Here is a 16,460-nt window from a genome sequence, read left to right as displayed (position 1 = left end):
TTTAATATGTAAAAAGCATATACATTATTGGCTTACAATAATAATATGTATGTACTTCATGCTACTGTGAAAGTTATCATAAAACTAAGTTCATTAAGTATCGTATTTGTGTAATTCATTCATTCCATTTAAATTAAGAGTAAGTCGACAGACTATGCCGTTTAATGTCATTTTAAGACATGGACACAGTTCTAGATCAATCTGAATTTGAATTATTTGACGTAACGTAATGTAAAGAGAAACACTTTGTGTATGGTAAAGTGTTCCTAGATCTACATAACATGTTGTTAAAAAACTTCTTAGTTGAGTCGAAAGTTTTATACATCGAATCGGTGACTCAATATTTTGTTCTACCGAAAATTTTCTTTTTAGGAAATAAGGCTTTATTATTGACCTTCAACATACAAAACACACATTAACCAACCTCTTTCACTAGGTGGAGCTTTGCGTGGAAACATTGGGCGAAGTGACAACACTTCTCGCACGTGATGACGTAGGGCCCGTCGATGCCGACCGCGGCGAGTTGGCCAGAAGATTGCTGCCCACAGTACTGAAGACTGCTGAAACGATGCTCATGAATCGTAAGAGTGAAGGCCATACGAATAGTGCTGATGATGCTTTGTTGGTAAGTTTGAAATAAGTTGTGTATACTACAAATACAACAAAGCATTCTCCTGAAAACACTGTTTTTAAACCAGTGGATTTACGCTTGGCTTGAACTGGTATTGTAAATTGATTGCTGTTGTACACTATGTACTCTATGAACTGCCCTATGTATTTCCTTATGTACCTACGCTCTATGAACTCCCTATGTACTTCCTTATGTACTCTATGAACTCCCCTATGTATTTCCTTATGTATTCTATGAACTGCCCTATATATTTCCTTGTGTACACTCTATGAACTCCCCTATGTACCTCATACGCGGGATTAAGCCGGTACAAATGGCACGTTGCTACGCGGGAAATCAGTGAGCGTGAAAGTGCTATTAAATTATAATTATTTGCTCATAAGAAAATAGAGCTCTCAGCTCAGCAGTGTGTCGAACAAGAGATGACCATATGTTTGTTATTTAAATGCTAGAAATATGTCCTTCTTAACGCACTGTTAAACAACAAATCCATTTTCAGAGACGAATAGTATCAGTCCTCTTAGACATGGTACGCCAGATGTCAGAACACCAATACCTGATGGTAGTCAGGGCTCTAGAAGCGGAGAACCTTGGCGGTCCTGGCACATTGGTCAGTGACTGTCTGTCTTTGTTCCTGGCAGTGCTGAGAAGACCTGTCTTCAGACCTCATTGGGCTGATATGCTGCATTTGCAGCATTATGTTATGCTGCATGCTTTGAGGTGAGGTTTTGGTTTACTTATGTGTTTTTAGGAAAGGAAAAGGATATATTTCCTTCCAATCTGGCATATAACATAGGCACCGTCAGCTTAAAAGGTGGCTGCAATCATAAATTTTGTTATTGATTTACCAATAATATATTTTTTGAATTTTCAAATGCTGCTATTTTTGAATCTGTTAAAAGTGTTTGTCTTGCTTCCCTGTTTTATTCTTCTCAATATAAAAAGTCAATTCTCATTCATATTGCTAAATGCTTACAATTTAATTATGAAAATAGGTGCAGATACGAAATTTTAATACCTACATACATATTTTTTTTTTATGTATTTACTACTAAACTTATTATTTATTTTTGGTATGCTTCCCAATACATACTTTATCACTTTACAATAAGGCACACTTTTCACTACATTTCAGACTACTAGCCATCACTCTTCGCGACCGTCTCCACGCGGCCGACGAATCTGATTCCGAAACACTGACCGGCATACATTCACTTTGTCGAACATGGTTCGAAGCTGGCGCCGCGCTCGCTACGTCATCACCTCTCCAGTTGGAAACATTACCAGCGGCGAGGAAACAAAGACTCAGTGCTTTGTACGGCGATGTCAGACGAGGGGTCGCTGAGTGCCTTAGCGAGATGTGGTTCAGTTTGGGTAAGGACACTTTATGTTCGGTTTAGAAGCCCTGGCTAGTATGCTGCTAGCTGCGGTATCACCCCCCGATTGTCTAGTCTAGCCTTGGCCCGACTATGTTGGTGTCGGTTTCCAGTCTAACTGGATGCATCTAGGTACTTACACATTTTTTACATGGAGCCTATGTAAAAAATGCCTATTTAACAGGGCAACCTAATACCCCTGGTAAGACTTTCTGACTGGTTGACTGGTTGTCAGGCTTTCTGGCTGTTGTTTTTTTTTTTCTGACTTATACTTAACGACTACCAAAGATGTTTAAATGACACCCAGGATCCACGTACCTGCCGTGGCTGCGGGTTGTTCGAAAGAGATACCGCGGCCCTGGTACATAAAAGGCCTATGACGGAACACGACGGTTTTTAGTCAGTAAGAGTCTGACACTCTCTCACCGCTGTTAACCCACAGCGGGAGGGGTCATTTGATGATTTTTGACATCGTTTAAAAAAAAAAGGATCCACGTACCTTCTGAGACACGGAGAAAATCCTTATGACAAAAAGTCAGTCTTAGTATCAAAATTAATGTACCAACCATTGTCCACAGATCATCACAAGCGTTCATTCATTCCGTGCATAGTGGGACCTTTCTTGGAAGTCTCCTTCCTTAGAGACGAAGAAGTTCGGAATACGACAATACCGCTGTTCTTCGACATGATGCAGACGGAGTTCAGTCATAGTATGCTGAATGGTGATTCTGGTGAGTACCTACCTACATTTTGATCATCAACTCCTGTATTTTCATTTAAAATTTTGAAGATCTTAACTTAGATTTAGATAATATTAAGTTAAGATTTGTACTGTCTTTATTATTTTTATTATGTACTAGCTTCTGCCCGCGACTTCGTACGCGGACCCTGTCCCTTATGCCAGCGACTATGGGGTCAGCAAAATCAAAGATCTGAATAGTTGCAATAGACGTGACCATAGGGATAAAAGTAGTGATTATAATTAGTCCGCATTTAAGTTGTGTGTGGCAAAAATATTACACGTATTATTACGTAAAAAACATTAAATAGATGACAAAGTCGTGGTGACTTAGTAAAATTCGTGGTGGTTTAGTGGATAGAGAACCAATCTCTCAAGTATGAGCGTTCCTCTTAGATTCCAGGTCTGGCAAGTGCCTGCCAATGCAACTTTTCTAAGTTCGTATGTACTTTCTACGTATATTTTGGATACCAATGACCGTTATTTGGAGGGGATGTTAAACTGTAGGTTCCGACTGTCATTGAACATTCTTGACAGTCGTTATGGGTAGTCAGAAGCCAGTAAGCCTTACCAAGGGCTGTTGGGTTGAGCGGGTAACCGGGTTGTGGAGGTCAGATAGGCAGTCGCTCCTTGTAAAACACTGGTATAGTAAGTTCAACTCAGTCTTGCGCGCGGCCTTATGTGTGGGTAACCCTTGTACATACACAGTGACTTTGTGTGCGTGACAAGAGGTACAGTCGGGTACAAATACAGTTATTTAGGGGTTACGGCTGTTTAAAGAAAAACAGTTATTACGTAATTTAATGTTTATTTATTTATAATGATTCTGAATCGCTACTTGAAAAATCAAATGATGAATTTTCGGATTCGCTACTCTCACCGAGGTAAATTATAAATTTTGACTCCATGTCAAAATGTCTATAGTATTTTTCTTTTTTCTTTTGTACATGTCGACAAGTATTACCCAACATCCCTTCATCAATATGACTTAAACGTTCATTTATGAGTTTCATTATTTCCGTCTTATTTTGGTCGACATTATGCGAAGCAATATTATTTTTTAAAATTCCTCACACATTTTGTTTACATTATTATACTAGATTATACGTCTTTTTACATTCTTAGTCCACACTTTTATTTATTGTCCGCGTACCCCGAGATCTAGAAAATATGTAAGGAGTATTTAATTCATCTTAGATATTTCACCTCACTTATTTCTTAGATACTGTCAACGTCAATTTGAAAAAACTTATGAGAAAATAATGAAAAACTGTAAAATGTAATAATAAAAAGCTTTGAATGTTGTTTCATTTTTTGAAACGCTACCTGACTCCTTAAACATTTTCTCCGTGAAGAACTAGACATTTTCGTAAACGACTGTACCCATAACAAAAAGCGATAAGAACACGTCATGCTCGGACGACGTCACTGTCACACGAATGAAATGTGTATATTTACAAGCCGACGCACACATAGGGCCGCGCGCAAATCTGAGTTGAACTATCTATACTCAGTTGCATCGTGACTGGAAGTCGACCCTAACATAATTGGGACAAAGGCTCTTGAGATAATAACGACAATTATAATGAGATATAGGCACCGCAGGACATCTGAGGCTGATGACGGGGAGTAGCGACCCCGCGGGGCTATATATACAGAGTTCTCCAGGGAGTGTATACTGTCCCCCATCTCCGACCTACCATGACGGGGGTAGGTCTCACGCCTCTGGCTTGGCTTGGCCGTCCAGAGTGGAGTCGCTAGAGCAGGATTAGTAGCCCTGCTCGGAGGGTAGATGCCTCATGGTAAGCACAGGGAGCGCGTAATCTGCGTTTAAAGTCCGCCGAGGTATCCTCACCCTTCAGCCGCTCATGTCGCTGTTGCCCTCTTGTTGCTATACAGTGACTGGTTCCCGGGGGCCCAGTAAGTGAGGTGGCGAGTCTCCACCTGCCGTTTTTACATGTACCTAATACATTGTCATCCACTAACATCCCATCACAATAGCCCAAGTAGTTAGCAAAAGCATAGTTAGCAATAGTTTAGCACAGAACCGGGGATTGTCTTTTTTTTAATGACGTCCACCGGGGATTGTCCTTGGGTTCATTTCTATAGTGTATAAAGAGATAATCGTCGGTTTTGTGTCACCATTTCATTAAAGTTGTCTCAAAAGGGCTTCAGCGTGTTGGCTTCGGCCCCACGTTTGCCTCCCAAAAATTCGGAACTCTGTAGTCCCGAGGTCTGGAAGAGACATACAAAATAATAATGAAATATAACACAACAAAGTTAGAGAGTGGGGGCTCGTGAGGTCACGTCTAGGTATGTAAAATTTGTACTAAGCAGTGACTTAACACGAAATTCAAGCGTTGTTGTATCTTCGTTATTATTTGTTTGTGAGAGAGAGAAAAGAAAAATGCGTGTCCATTATTTTAGGGTTATCTAAAAGACGAACTAATTACTTTTTTTGATTCACCATACCTATTTCATAACATTCATTTCTATACATTTCAAGTGTAGTGCTCTTGAAGTTCCACATCAGGTGTTCCAGATCTTCGATGTTTATAAGTCAACAGAGAGTGCTTATCAGATTGAAAAACTTTTGCTAAAACGTCATACCTACCTCTATATGCTGTAGTCTAGCTGGGACCCTGGAGTTCCACATCAGGTGTTTTAGATCTTCAATTTGTATAAGTCAATAGAAAGTGCTTATCAAATTGAACAACTTTTGCTAAAACGTCATACCTGTATATGGTACAGAAAAGCTGGGCTTTTGGGGTTCCACATCAGGTGTTCCAGATCTTAAAATTTATCATCTCAGCTGAAAATGCTCATCAAATGAAACAATTTTTGCCACGGCACCATATTTGTATCTCTTATAGTTTTATTGGTCTGTTGGAGTTCTGCATCAGGTCTTCAAGTTTCGAAGATAAATTATAGCCTATATGTTGACCAGGCTTTATATTGATACAACAAAGAAAAAATCATTGAAATCCGTTCAGTAGTTCGGAAGATTAGCGTGTACAAACAAACAGACATACAGACATACAGACAGAATTTTTTTTTTGGATTTGTGCTCCATTACTGTTTCTAAACCCCACCCAATTATTATTTTTTTAATATATTCAATGTACAGACACAGTTTTTTTACAGATTTATTATATGTATAGATTGTTAAGTGTGCAATAAAGAATAAGAGATCTTTAAGCACTGTTAGGGGCGTCCACATCTGGAAAATGCGCAGCTCACGGGCCGCCCGTTAATGAAAAATTTTTTTTTTCTTTTTTTTTTTAATTTTTGTGTAGAAAATTTAATATTTACCTGTATATTTATTTGCAGAAAGCCCCTTAAAAGACTTAGAAAGCGAGATGATCGACAAAGTGGACGTGTTAGTCGAACGGGGTTGTGGCGACACTGTATGGCGGGCTCGCTTCGTATCACTATGTGGGGCACTGTGTAGCGCCGCCCCCCTCCCGCTACGAACCTGCGCCGCGCAGCTCGTAGCCGCCGCCGCCCGGCAGCTCGACGCCCTGCTACAGTACCGCGCCGCCTCGCTACGCTCCGCTACGCCGCACCGCATGCACCTCACCACCTGCGTGCTAGACTTCTACCAGCAGATCGAGCGCCCCCACATGTATATACGGTACGTGTCTGTAGTAGTGTAGCGCTACGTTGCTACAGAACCGGGCCGCCGCGCTACGCCGTAGCATACCTACAAACAAAAACCTACTCTATTCCAGTACTCTAAAAGCACAATTTCCCTTGCAGCTATGTTCACAAGCTAGCGCGAATGCACTTCGCGGCCCAACAGTGGGCTGAAGCGGGCCTCTCTTTGCGTCTTCACGCGAAACTGTTACAATGGAGCCATGACCCGTTGCCGCCGCGGTTGAGACATCCCAATATGGAACACGATAGCCATACTACTCATCGGGAGTTGAAGGTATGTGGTATAAGTATTATGTTTGAAGCGCGTAGTTCATCACATTCATCTGTGTTCAAATTTTGTATGGCAACGGATGTTTTGTTCGACTATGGCAAGAGTGATTGGTGAAGTTACGAATCTTGGCGTTCAAGTAATGTAAATTTTATTTTGATATAACTTCGGATCTAATTTGAAAGTTGACTTCACTATGAGTATAATATATTGCCTGTGTTGCCCAAATTAACTCACAAAACTTACAGCTTTGATTCAATGCTGTTTTGTAATTGGAAATAAACAACATTCAACATTACTGTAACATACAATTAGTTGCAAATATTTTTAATTTTTAGTACCTTAAAAAATAAGTACTTATGTATATAAAAATTGCTTTACAGGAATACCTCTACCTAGTTATAGCAGACTATTTAAACCGCGGCCGCCAATGGGAGTTAGCGGTCGAGATAGTCAAAGAATTAGTCTCAGTTTATGAAGAAGAAGCACTAGGTTACGGACCTCTAGCTGACTTACATACACAATTAGCGAGTTTGTACGAAGCTATGTTACGGACCCCAAGGTCTCATCCGGGGTATTATAGAGTTGTTTATCACGGGAAAGGATTCCCGGAGCTGTTGAGGACGCCTTATGTAAGTATAATGTAATTCTCTAATTAACGTTCTTCTTGGTACTTGGTGTTATAAGACTTGATTCTTTTCGAACCTCTGTTTCAAAAAATATTATTTGACCAAGTCTGTGTTATTGAAAAGCTAACGTATAGTTCTAACAAAATTCAATGCCGGCTCTCAAGTAGCAATAGGCATCGGGCGCGTAACTGTGCTCGGAAATAATTAGCGAGCCGCCATTAACTTTGGCGAGAACTATACAAGTATTTTCGTTGCCGTTTAAACTGTCTATACGTCACTTTCGTAAATAAATGTGTGTTCTCCTTTCATCTTTATAATATCTTCCCTATTTTCCACAGGGTTATATCTACCGCGGCAATGAATACGAACAACTGCAAGAGTTCAAAGACCGTCTGCTAGACGAGTGGCCTGAAGCTGAAGTGTTACCCAAGTTGGACCCGCCCGGACCGGAGATTACCGAATCTGATGGACAGTGTATCCTTTTTAAAGTTTGGTTATTATATACTATTGAACACAGTCAAGCCATGTATTCACTGGGAAACAATGTTTCAGATACACAGTTTCTGAAACATCACGTAGATGTTTACAGCAACAATGTTTCGGAAACTGCCGTCCACACCGTCAGATGTTTACAATATGTCGCCCGAGGAAGTAGTGTTGTTGTGTGGTGCCTACATTTATTTGCATAAGTCCATTTCTAGTAAAAAGAAACAGAAAAGAGAAATTACTTGCTATGAAGACGTTTATTTGGCGTTTATAAACAAATGAAACACGCGTCCACACTTGTATCCATATGTTGCGCAACTGATTTGTTTCTGTGCTCCCCACCCGTGGCGGGGAGCACAGAAACAAATCAGTTGCGCCGCTCTTTTGGTGTATGTTGAGCCTAAGGCTACATATTTAATGCTCATGAATCATTATTAAATTCTAAATTATCTTAATCAATAACATGTTTTAGGCGAATGATTTGATTAAATCTATGTAACTCTACATATAGATATCATGTGACTATGTTTAAAGTGACATGGAATCTTTGGTCACCTAGCAACATTTTCTGTACAGAGACCCTATAAAATTAACTTTCTACTTACTCCTGTAATATCCTTAACACAAGCACAGACCTACAGATAAACGCAGTAGAACCGGTAATGGGGGATAAACTGAAACGTTTATCCGGCAAGCCGATAGCCGAACAGATATTGCAGTATTACAAGCATAATAATGTCGATAAATTCGAATTCTCCAGGCCTTTTCATAGAGCAGGTAACTTTATGACATGAAAATATTTAAATTCTTATATAATTTAAAATAAACTTTTTTTTTTGTTTTTACAAGGCTTTTGTTGTAAATATGTCAATATTTTTTTTTAATAAAAAAATTAAAGACAGCTACAACAAAATGTAAACTGTTTTTTAATGTCGATGTTTCATCAATAATCGATAACATTCGTGAAATTGTTTATGTGTAATTGATAATATCTTGTTCGTTTTCAGAAGAATCCCTGGATGGTTCATCAGACGACCTATCGAATCAAAACGAGTTCGCTACCCGATGGCTTGAAAGGACTGAACTTGAAATTAGCGAAAAGTTGCCAGGTATGATTAAAAGAGTATTAAAACTAGGTACTCGAATATTTAATGTACTTGAAATTAAGTAGAAACTTACACATATTTTTGACAGCAGCATAATATTATTGTATTATCACACCTGAACTAAAATTATCATATTATGTTCCCCACATGACAATCCTTTCCCTTGTCAGTCATTTCAGTGTCGACAATCGTGAACCAAGACATGATATGATTTATCAATATTAAATGTAAGAAAAGACTTGCCAAGTGGGCTCTTATTTATGATTTAAGCCTAACCATACAACAACTTTTTTACTCACCTTTCCATGTTTTTATGCAAATAAACATCCTTATTCTTAACATTACTTTTCCCCCTTTCTCCCGCAGGTATTCTCCGCTGGTTCCCAGTAAGATCGCAGCGAACATACGAGGTATCCCCCATATCGGCCGCAGTGGAAGCACTGAAGGATACCAACAGACGACTCAAGTCGCTCATCATTGAGGCGAGAGGACCTGATGCGCCGCTACATCCGTTGACTATGAGGCTTAGTGGTGAGTTATTGGGGAAATCTATACTAATATTATAAAGCCGAAGAGTTTGTTTGTTTATTTGTTTGTTTGAACGCGCTAATCTCAGGAACTACTGGTCCAATTAGAAAAATTCTTTCAGTGTTAGATAGCCCATTTATCGAGGAAGGCTATAGGCTACTTTTTATCCGGGTTCGTGCAGAGGTTTCCACGGGATGCGGGTGAAACCGCTGGCAGAAGCTAGTAATCCCTAAAAATCAAATCGCTGGTGTCGGTGCCGTGCGCGCCCCCCCTGCTGCAGCGAGCGCTGAGCACGCTCGCTTTCTTACCATTATATTCGTTCTACAGGTATCTTAGACCCAGCGGTTCAAGGTGGGATAGTGAACTACGAGCGAGCATTCCTAACGCCGGCTTATGAAGCAAGACATCCCGACCACGCGGCCTTACTCGCTGAACTCAAGGACCTCATTGCTGACCAGATACCGCTGCTGAAGTTTGGTGAGTATTGCTACATCGTCGCCTGTTTCCCTTAGAGATCAGTAAGCTTATCATCTACCTTGTTTTTTCCCAACTGTTTTGCAGTCGGCTTGTCTAATTGTCTGTCGTATTGTATGTCTAACTCATACTTAGCAGTATGTGTGTAGATTTACACATTTACACATTGAATACAGTAACAACAGTAACAATAAAAAAAAAAACAATTAAAATTTAAATAGCCAAAAATTACGAATAAACCCGGGCAAGCGGGCGCCCCCTGGTAAGACTGTCAAACTTTCTGGCTCTTGGCTGCCCGTAACAACTGCCAAAGATGTACAATGACAGCTGGGGCTTTCTCTTACAGGGTTGGACGTACACGGTCAGCGAGCACCTCCCGAGCTAGAAGAGTTACACGCACATCTGCTGCGCTGTTTCCGACGAGTGCAACAACATGTTCATCAACGATATGGACGGAAGGTAATAACGCTCAGCACACATTGATGACACGGCTCCATGGCTGAAAAATCAAAAGCTTATAAAAACATGACACCCAATATGATACTTATGAAAAAAAAATAATTAATATGTACAGTACACGCACTATAAAACAAGGCAACAGCATTTTTGTTGCACGAAGTGCTATGTTATTTACGCACCCGGCAAAAAATTTGCTTATGGCCTTCCTCAGTAAATGGGCTAGCATTTTTGTTATCGATTCAGTTTGACAACATCGTACTATTGTTTTTATTGTAAACTAGCTGATCCCGCGAACTTCGTATCGTTCATACCTTCCCTGGACCTCTACAAACATTTTAAAACCATCATCATCATTAATTTAAGAGCCCAGCTCTTGTCGGTGCAGCTCCTTCCATTTACACCTATCTAGCGCCAACTCCTGAACTTCCTTATACGTCACAACCTTCACCTTTTCTTTAATTTGCTTGATGCAGCTATATCTTGGACGACCCCAATTTTAAAACCAAAATCAGCTAAATCGACCCAGCCGTTCTCGAGTTTTAATCAGACTAACGAACAACAATTCATTTTTATTTATATAGATAATGAATGGAAATAGTCTGTATCTAATTATGCAAATATTTTATCCCACAGAACTGTGACATAGAAGTGGACTCACCCGAGGTGCAGCTTCGCATGCCGTTCCGCGATAGTTTCCAAATGGAGAATAACAACAATAACAATAATAGGATATCCGACATTTCTACCGGCACTGAGTGAGTACAACAACATGCTTAAGAGATACATGCCCTTAGAACAATACCCCTTAAAACGATAAGGAAAGCCGTATAATCATCGTCATTATTCTTTTTTATTGTTCCACTGCTGGACATTCCAATTCTCATTTCTATCCATCCTAAAAGTGGATTGGTGAACACGTAATATATTCTTTATATAAATTTCATCTCTGTTTTATAATTTATAACGTACATATAATCTGTCTATAAAAATGATAAAAATAAAACAACGATTGCAATAAATTTTCAGGACTTCATCAAAGGGAAGATTTTTCAGCTTCAACGCCGCAATTAATCCTCTTTCAAGGTACATTTTACTTTAATTATAAGGCTAATTTTGTGCAGGGACTGATCAATTGTGTACTAATTTATGTTTTTTCTCATATTTCAGTAGAAACAGCAGCACCGGAGTTGTAAGTCGCTTTGCAACGCTACAAAATTCACCAGGCAGACGGAATAAAAGGAATTTGAGAAAGGTACTCTTCGTTTTTATCACTTTTTTTTACGTTTGACAAATTTTAGGACGTGCACACTGCGATTTTGAAATGTGTCGTCGCACGACTTAAAGCTTCAGCATTGAAATTAAATGTTATAATGTACTTCTTAGATTATATCAATTATAAACTTATTTGCGCTACACTCAACAGAAATCTTGATTTGTTTGATAAGGAACTCATATTTGCCAGCCTCTTGGCATATTCTCAGCATACATACTCCTAGACTCCCGTTTTTTTTTTATTTTCACTGTAAATAATGTAAGTTGTGTAAATATCTATGTAAATAAAAACTCACATTTATCACAACATAAACTTCATCCACAGAGTGAAGTCGGCACCCAAGCGAGCGGCAGCCAGTGGTACACCTCCCACTCAACACCGAACGGTTCCCTCAACAACAGCTCAACAACACTGACCAACAACAACTCAACAACTAGCGTGGCGACCGTCAACTCCGACACTTCAGCGTCCCCACTCCGGGAACTGCGGCAAGAGGTGAGACAACTTACTAAGGTCAGTCGATACAAGAGTTCTATATGTGTTGTTTGTACTTAAATGTGTCTAATGGAAGTTAACATTTTTTCTGAGTGGCCGCACCAGATGCAGTTGGGATTTGTGATAGAATTTACCCATATAAAATGGAGTCAGACATTTACATAAAATATGGTCTTTAATGTCACTTGTCAATTGGGTTTCCTTCTACTGGTTCTATATATCATTGAAAATGTATCTATTCTGTTTACGCTAAATTCATAGTTTCTGTTTTATTTTCGGTTTGGGTTCTTCAATTATTTTTTTTAGTCGTTGTTTATCCATTCTAGTGAAGAAGTGACTTCTAAATTAGGATTCGAATCAGTTAATCTATAACAAAAATCAACATAAAGTTAGTTAAAATCATTGCTTCGTTCGTCCATGATTTTTAATAGCCATAAAACATTATAACACTTGTGAAAACATTGGGGACTGTGAATACATTTCCTTAAAGGGCACTTCCATTCGAGCTTCGCAAGTTATTAACGAAACACCATCAGTTATCATTGAAAAGCTTTTGCAAACCATGGGATTTCTCTTTCAAATTGAATTGGCATGTACACTTGATCAGATGGAAGGTTTAATTCCGGCCAAAGATTTAGCAAGTCGTTTAAAAGCCAATTTTATTCGAAAAGAGGAATAAAAATCAAAATTGAACATACCTTATCTTTGTCCTTTTATATCATTTCCTTTCAGCCGTCACCATTTTGTCTATATAATTTGGTCATGCTTCTAATTAATCATTACCATTCATTATTTCTATGAATTTTCCCCAGGTTGAGTGTATTCATGAGGAGGTCGCAATAAAAAAGTTTATTCTTAGGGTAAAAGGATTTTTTTATATTATCCTGTTCGTAAGCTGCATTCGGTGCGGCTTGGCTTAAAAGTTTCATAACACACGTTTCTAACTCTTGTTCGAAATGCAAACACTATAATATGGTAACACAGTGGCTAACTTAATTGCCAGGCTTAAAAAATATTTAAAAGAAAAAATAATTTAAGTTGTTTCTTTTGCCGCTTTCTCAAATAACAGGAAATCTACAAATATTTACATATTGATGTCGATACTCACGCGCAAGCGGTTTGTTTCAACAGTTAATATAACTTAAACTTAATATTCACTAACGTGATTTTGCTGTTTGCTTTGCTTTTCGGCCGATTTTTTATTTTATTTAGAAAAGATTATTATCACTTTTACTGTGTCTCCCCAAAAAAACCTTATCAAAAAGTCTGTCATTGTCTGTATTTTCTAACGTCATAAATTTGAAATTCCTTTCTGGTTCTATTAAATTCCGAGAAACCTAGATATCCTTTTGATAGTAGAGTTGTCTGCTTTAAAATTCTTCCTAATGTATTATCGACTTTATTGGTCTTACTATAAAAACTTAAACATGTGTCAACCACTTGCCTAAAAAAAAGTGTGGCTGCAAAATGGGCCTTATTTCAACGTCATAATCTGATTTTTTTTGGACAAGTGTTAAACTAACGTTTCAAAGTTTTTATGGGAAGACGGTATCCCTTTAAAAAATATCTAGTCAAAATTATAGTAAAAAACATTCGCTTACCAGCTGGTGACGGAACGTCCGCTCCGCGCGGAAGTGGAGCGCGAGCGACGCCTGTCGCAACGCACTAGCTTGATCACCTCCTCCGCACCACCCTCGAATCGAGACTCTATGGGTGAGTGTTTCAAAAATATATATATATTTTCCTATTTCCCAAAGGGCTTTCGCTTTTTTGCGATGATTTTAACATCTAACTCGATTAACATGATGCTTTTTTGTAGCATTTTCTAAATTGCTACAATTGTTTTTGATATCGATAGAAATGTTGCTATCGATATCGATGAAATAGTCAGTTTATCGATTAAGCGTAGGAAGTCCTCCGTGTATTTTTTTGACAAGATCAGCATCTATTTTGATTGTCGTATTACATGCATTCAATGAATTTTTATAATATGACAGAGAGTAGTGATTTAGCGAAAGCCCTTTACTTGTAGATTCTCTTAGTAACTTTATGTATTTAGATTATTGTTCAGTACCTACTAGTAGTTTTGAAACCTCTGGTCTCCCTAAAATGACGGCACCGTTTTCGTTATTAAATTACACTAATACTAAGCTAAATATGGATATTAGTAAATTCATAGTATTTTTAGAAATACTTTTTTGTACGAACGAGCAAATAAATAAATAAAAAAAAAACAAATTTATTCAGCAGACCTGCAAAATGAGATCTTAAATTAAAGCTAAATCATTATCTACGACTATTCCATTTACAATTTCTAAAATATTTTCTCAAAAACAGGAACTACAGACTCAAATCAAGAAGAGGAAGAGCCCCCACCCCTACCAAAGAAATACGCCCACCGAAGCATGGACCTTGAGAGCGATACAAACAACAACGGGGAATCGAACCCGCTCCCTCCCAGACACAACTACGACACCGTGTTTCCGCCGCGAGGATCATTCTTGTACAACTCTATAGCTAATAGAAGAAACACGAATAATGAGAAAGCCCCTACTCCACCTCCGAAGAAAAGAAACGCACAATAAGGTTTTATTCAGGTATTTACAAGATTCATATTACAAAATAGATAGAAGAAGATAGATATTACAAGATTATTCTTACAACTGTCCACGATGAAGACACAATAGTTAAACAGTCGGTGTGTATCACATATATGCTCATGGGACAGGGAAGTTATTCTAATTGGTTATAAATAGAGGTGATTTTTGACCTTTATTTTTATGAGGCTTTATGTCAAAAATCCACCATCTGTAAGCGAAACGAATAGTTTATTTTTATAGTAGATTGAAAATTACAATAATAAGGTTTTGTCGGATTCAAATATAGTGATATTATGAGCGTCAATAATGATTAGTAAGACGTGAACAAAGTATTTAAAATGGCTATTTTAGAAATAAAGAAAAATTGAATGACCTTATTTAAATTTAAAAAGATTGTATGGTTTAATGACAATTTTAATTTTAACCAGTTTTGGCCAGTATCTACACTCTGTACTAAATGAACGCATCATTTGAATAAGACACACATTTTATTCCAGCTATGTTATTTAATTTGAAAGATAAACAATCAAACAGGCCTTTAAAGTATTAAACTTTTTTGGGACTAACACAAATTATACTTGACACTATCAGTGAGTCATTTATATCTTCAAGACAAGTTATAAATAAAAACAACAATGTTTAATTGATAAAGGACTCATTAGTAAGCTATACAAAATTAGTCCTTATTCCGTTTCAATAGGGTTTATTCGGGCTTATTTAGAAATGTTGCATAGTTGTACACTGAACTTATTATACAGTTACCAATCTTGGGAAAGTTTTGCTTATAGCAGTGAAATATGTACTTTATTAATTCTGTAACTACAGCAATTGATAAAATTAAGTATTTTACCAGAAGAAGGGAAAGTGTATGTGAACAAAATGATTTGATATGAATTGCATTTAAATAAAAGTAAAACCTTTTTATGGTGGTAGAAAAATCTAGGAAATACTTTCTTTATGATATTTGATATTTTTTTAGATCCAGTGTGTTAATAATAAGACAGCTAAAATTACAAAAATCCACCGAGAAAATTGAAAATTTGAAATGTATAAATCGTGTTAACTATTTTTACAGTTATTTACCTATAATACTAAAATAATAAGAGATGATATTTTTGTGATATTAAAAATTCACCAGATGCCATTGATCCAAAGTTTAAAATAAATATTTTGAAAAAGATGTTACCGAGATACATTATTGTAAGGAAATTAGTGTTTGAGATAATAGTGCAGTCATTGAAGCGAAAAATACGGTCTAACCTCCGAATTTTTTTACTGTGAACCGATTTGCATGAAATTTTGGAATTAGGTTCATCTTACCCTTAACTTCAAAAGTGAAAGTGATTTGAACTCCGCCACCCCCCCTGGGGGTGGTTGCCACCCCTTCTCGGGGGTGAATTTTTTTTTTGCAAAATAACCTCGGATATCGATAGAAGACACAATTTCAAGCAAAAGTTGTCTTTAAAGTTTTTTAAAAAATCCAATACTTTTCAAGTTATTGGCAATTGAAAATTCGAAATTTTTTCACGTTTTTCATCGGTTTTTTGCAAATATCTCCAAAAATATACGTTTTATCGAAAATTTTACAAGGAACAAAATTGTAGCAGGTAAAACAAAGAACAATTTGTTTTTTTATAAAGTGTCCTAAGTGCAATATTAAGCTAGATATTAAAGATCAAAGCCGTTTTTTATTTTGTCTGAAATTTAATCGTTGTGGTCAATGCCATGTAGCGGCGAGC

General features: G+C 37.6%; 1 protein-coding gene across 5 annotated transcripts in view; it reads left to right on the top strand.

The window, feature by feature from the left end:
• LOC124642025 (dedicator of cytokinesis protein 1) overlaps nt 1-15,696 on the top strand; it is a 66,986-nt gene extending 51,290 nt beyond the window's left edge. For 3 of the 5 annotated variants that reach the window (XM_047180320.1, XM_047180323.1, XM_047180319.1), the window contains 19 exons: nt 437-625; nt 1,131-1,351; nt 1,767-2,005; nt 2,586-2,738; nt 6,077-6,380; nt 6,506-6,677; nt 7,055-7,303; nt 7,639-7,774; nt 8,420-8,563; nt 8,794-8,895; nt 9,259-9,423; nt 9,748-9,897; nt 10,241-10,353; nt 10,987-11,108; nt 11,380-11,436; nt 11,521-11,605; nt 11,951-12,139; nt 13,726-13,834; nt 14,459-15,696. In XM_047180320.1, the coding sequence (XP_047036276.1) occupies nt 437-625; nt 1,131-1,351; nt 1,767-2,005; nt 2,586-2,738; nt 6,077-6,380; nt 6,506-6,677; nt 7,055-7,303; nt 7,639-7,774; nt 8,420-8,563; nt 8,794-8,895; nt 9,259-9,423; nt 9,748-9,897; nt 10,241-10,353; nt 10,987-11,108; nt 11,380-11,436; nt 11,521-11,605; nt 11,951-12,139; nt 13,726-13,834; nt 14,459-14,706 (3,147 nt within the window). In that variant the 3' untranslated portion in view covers nt 14,707-15,696. The remainder of the gene's footprint in view (nt 1-436; nt 626-1,130; nt 1,352-1,766; nt 2,006-2,585; nt 2,739-6,076; nt 6,381-6,505; nt 6,678-7,054; nt 7,304-7,638; nt 7,775-8,419; nt 8,564-8,793; nt 8,896-9,258; nt 9,424-9,747; nt 9,898-10,240; nt 10,354-10,986; nt 11,109-11,379; nt 11,437-11,520; nt 11,606-11,950; nt 12,140-13,725; nt 13,835-14,458) is intronic. The other 2 variants (XM_047180321.1, XM_047180322.1) reach the window with 2 other exon arrangements.
• Nucleotides 15,697-16,460: the final 764 nt, after the last annotated feature.

The sequence above is a fragment of the Helicoverpa zea genome, chromosome 23 (assembly GCF_022581195.2).
Source record: "Helicoverpa zea isolate HzStark_Cry1AcR chromosome 23, ilHelZeax1.1, whole genome shotgun sequence".
NCBI classification, from domain to species: Eukaryota; Metazoa; Arthropoda; class Insecta; order Lepidoptera; family Noctuidae; genus Helicoverpa; species Helicoverpa zea.
The sequence above is the reverse complement of the archived record's forward strand: the minus strand, read 5'-3'. Positions and strand labels throughout refer to the sequence as shown.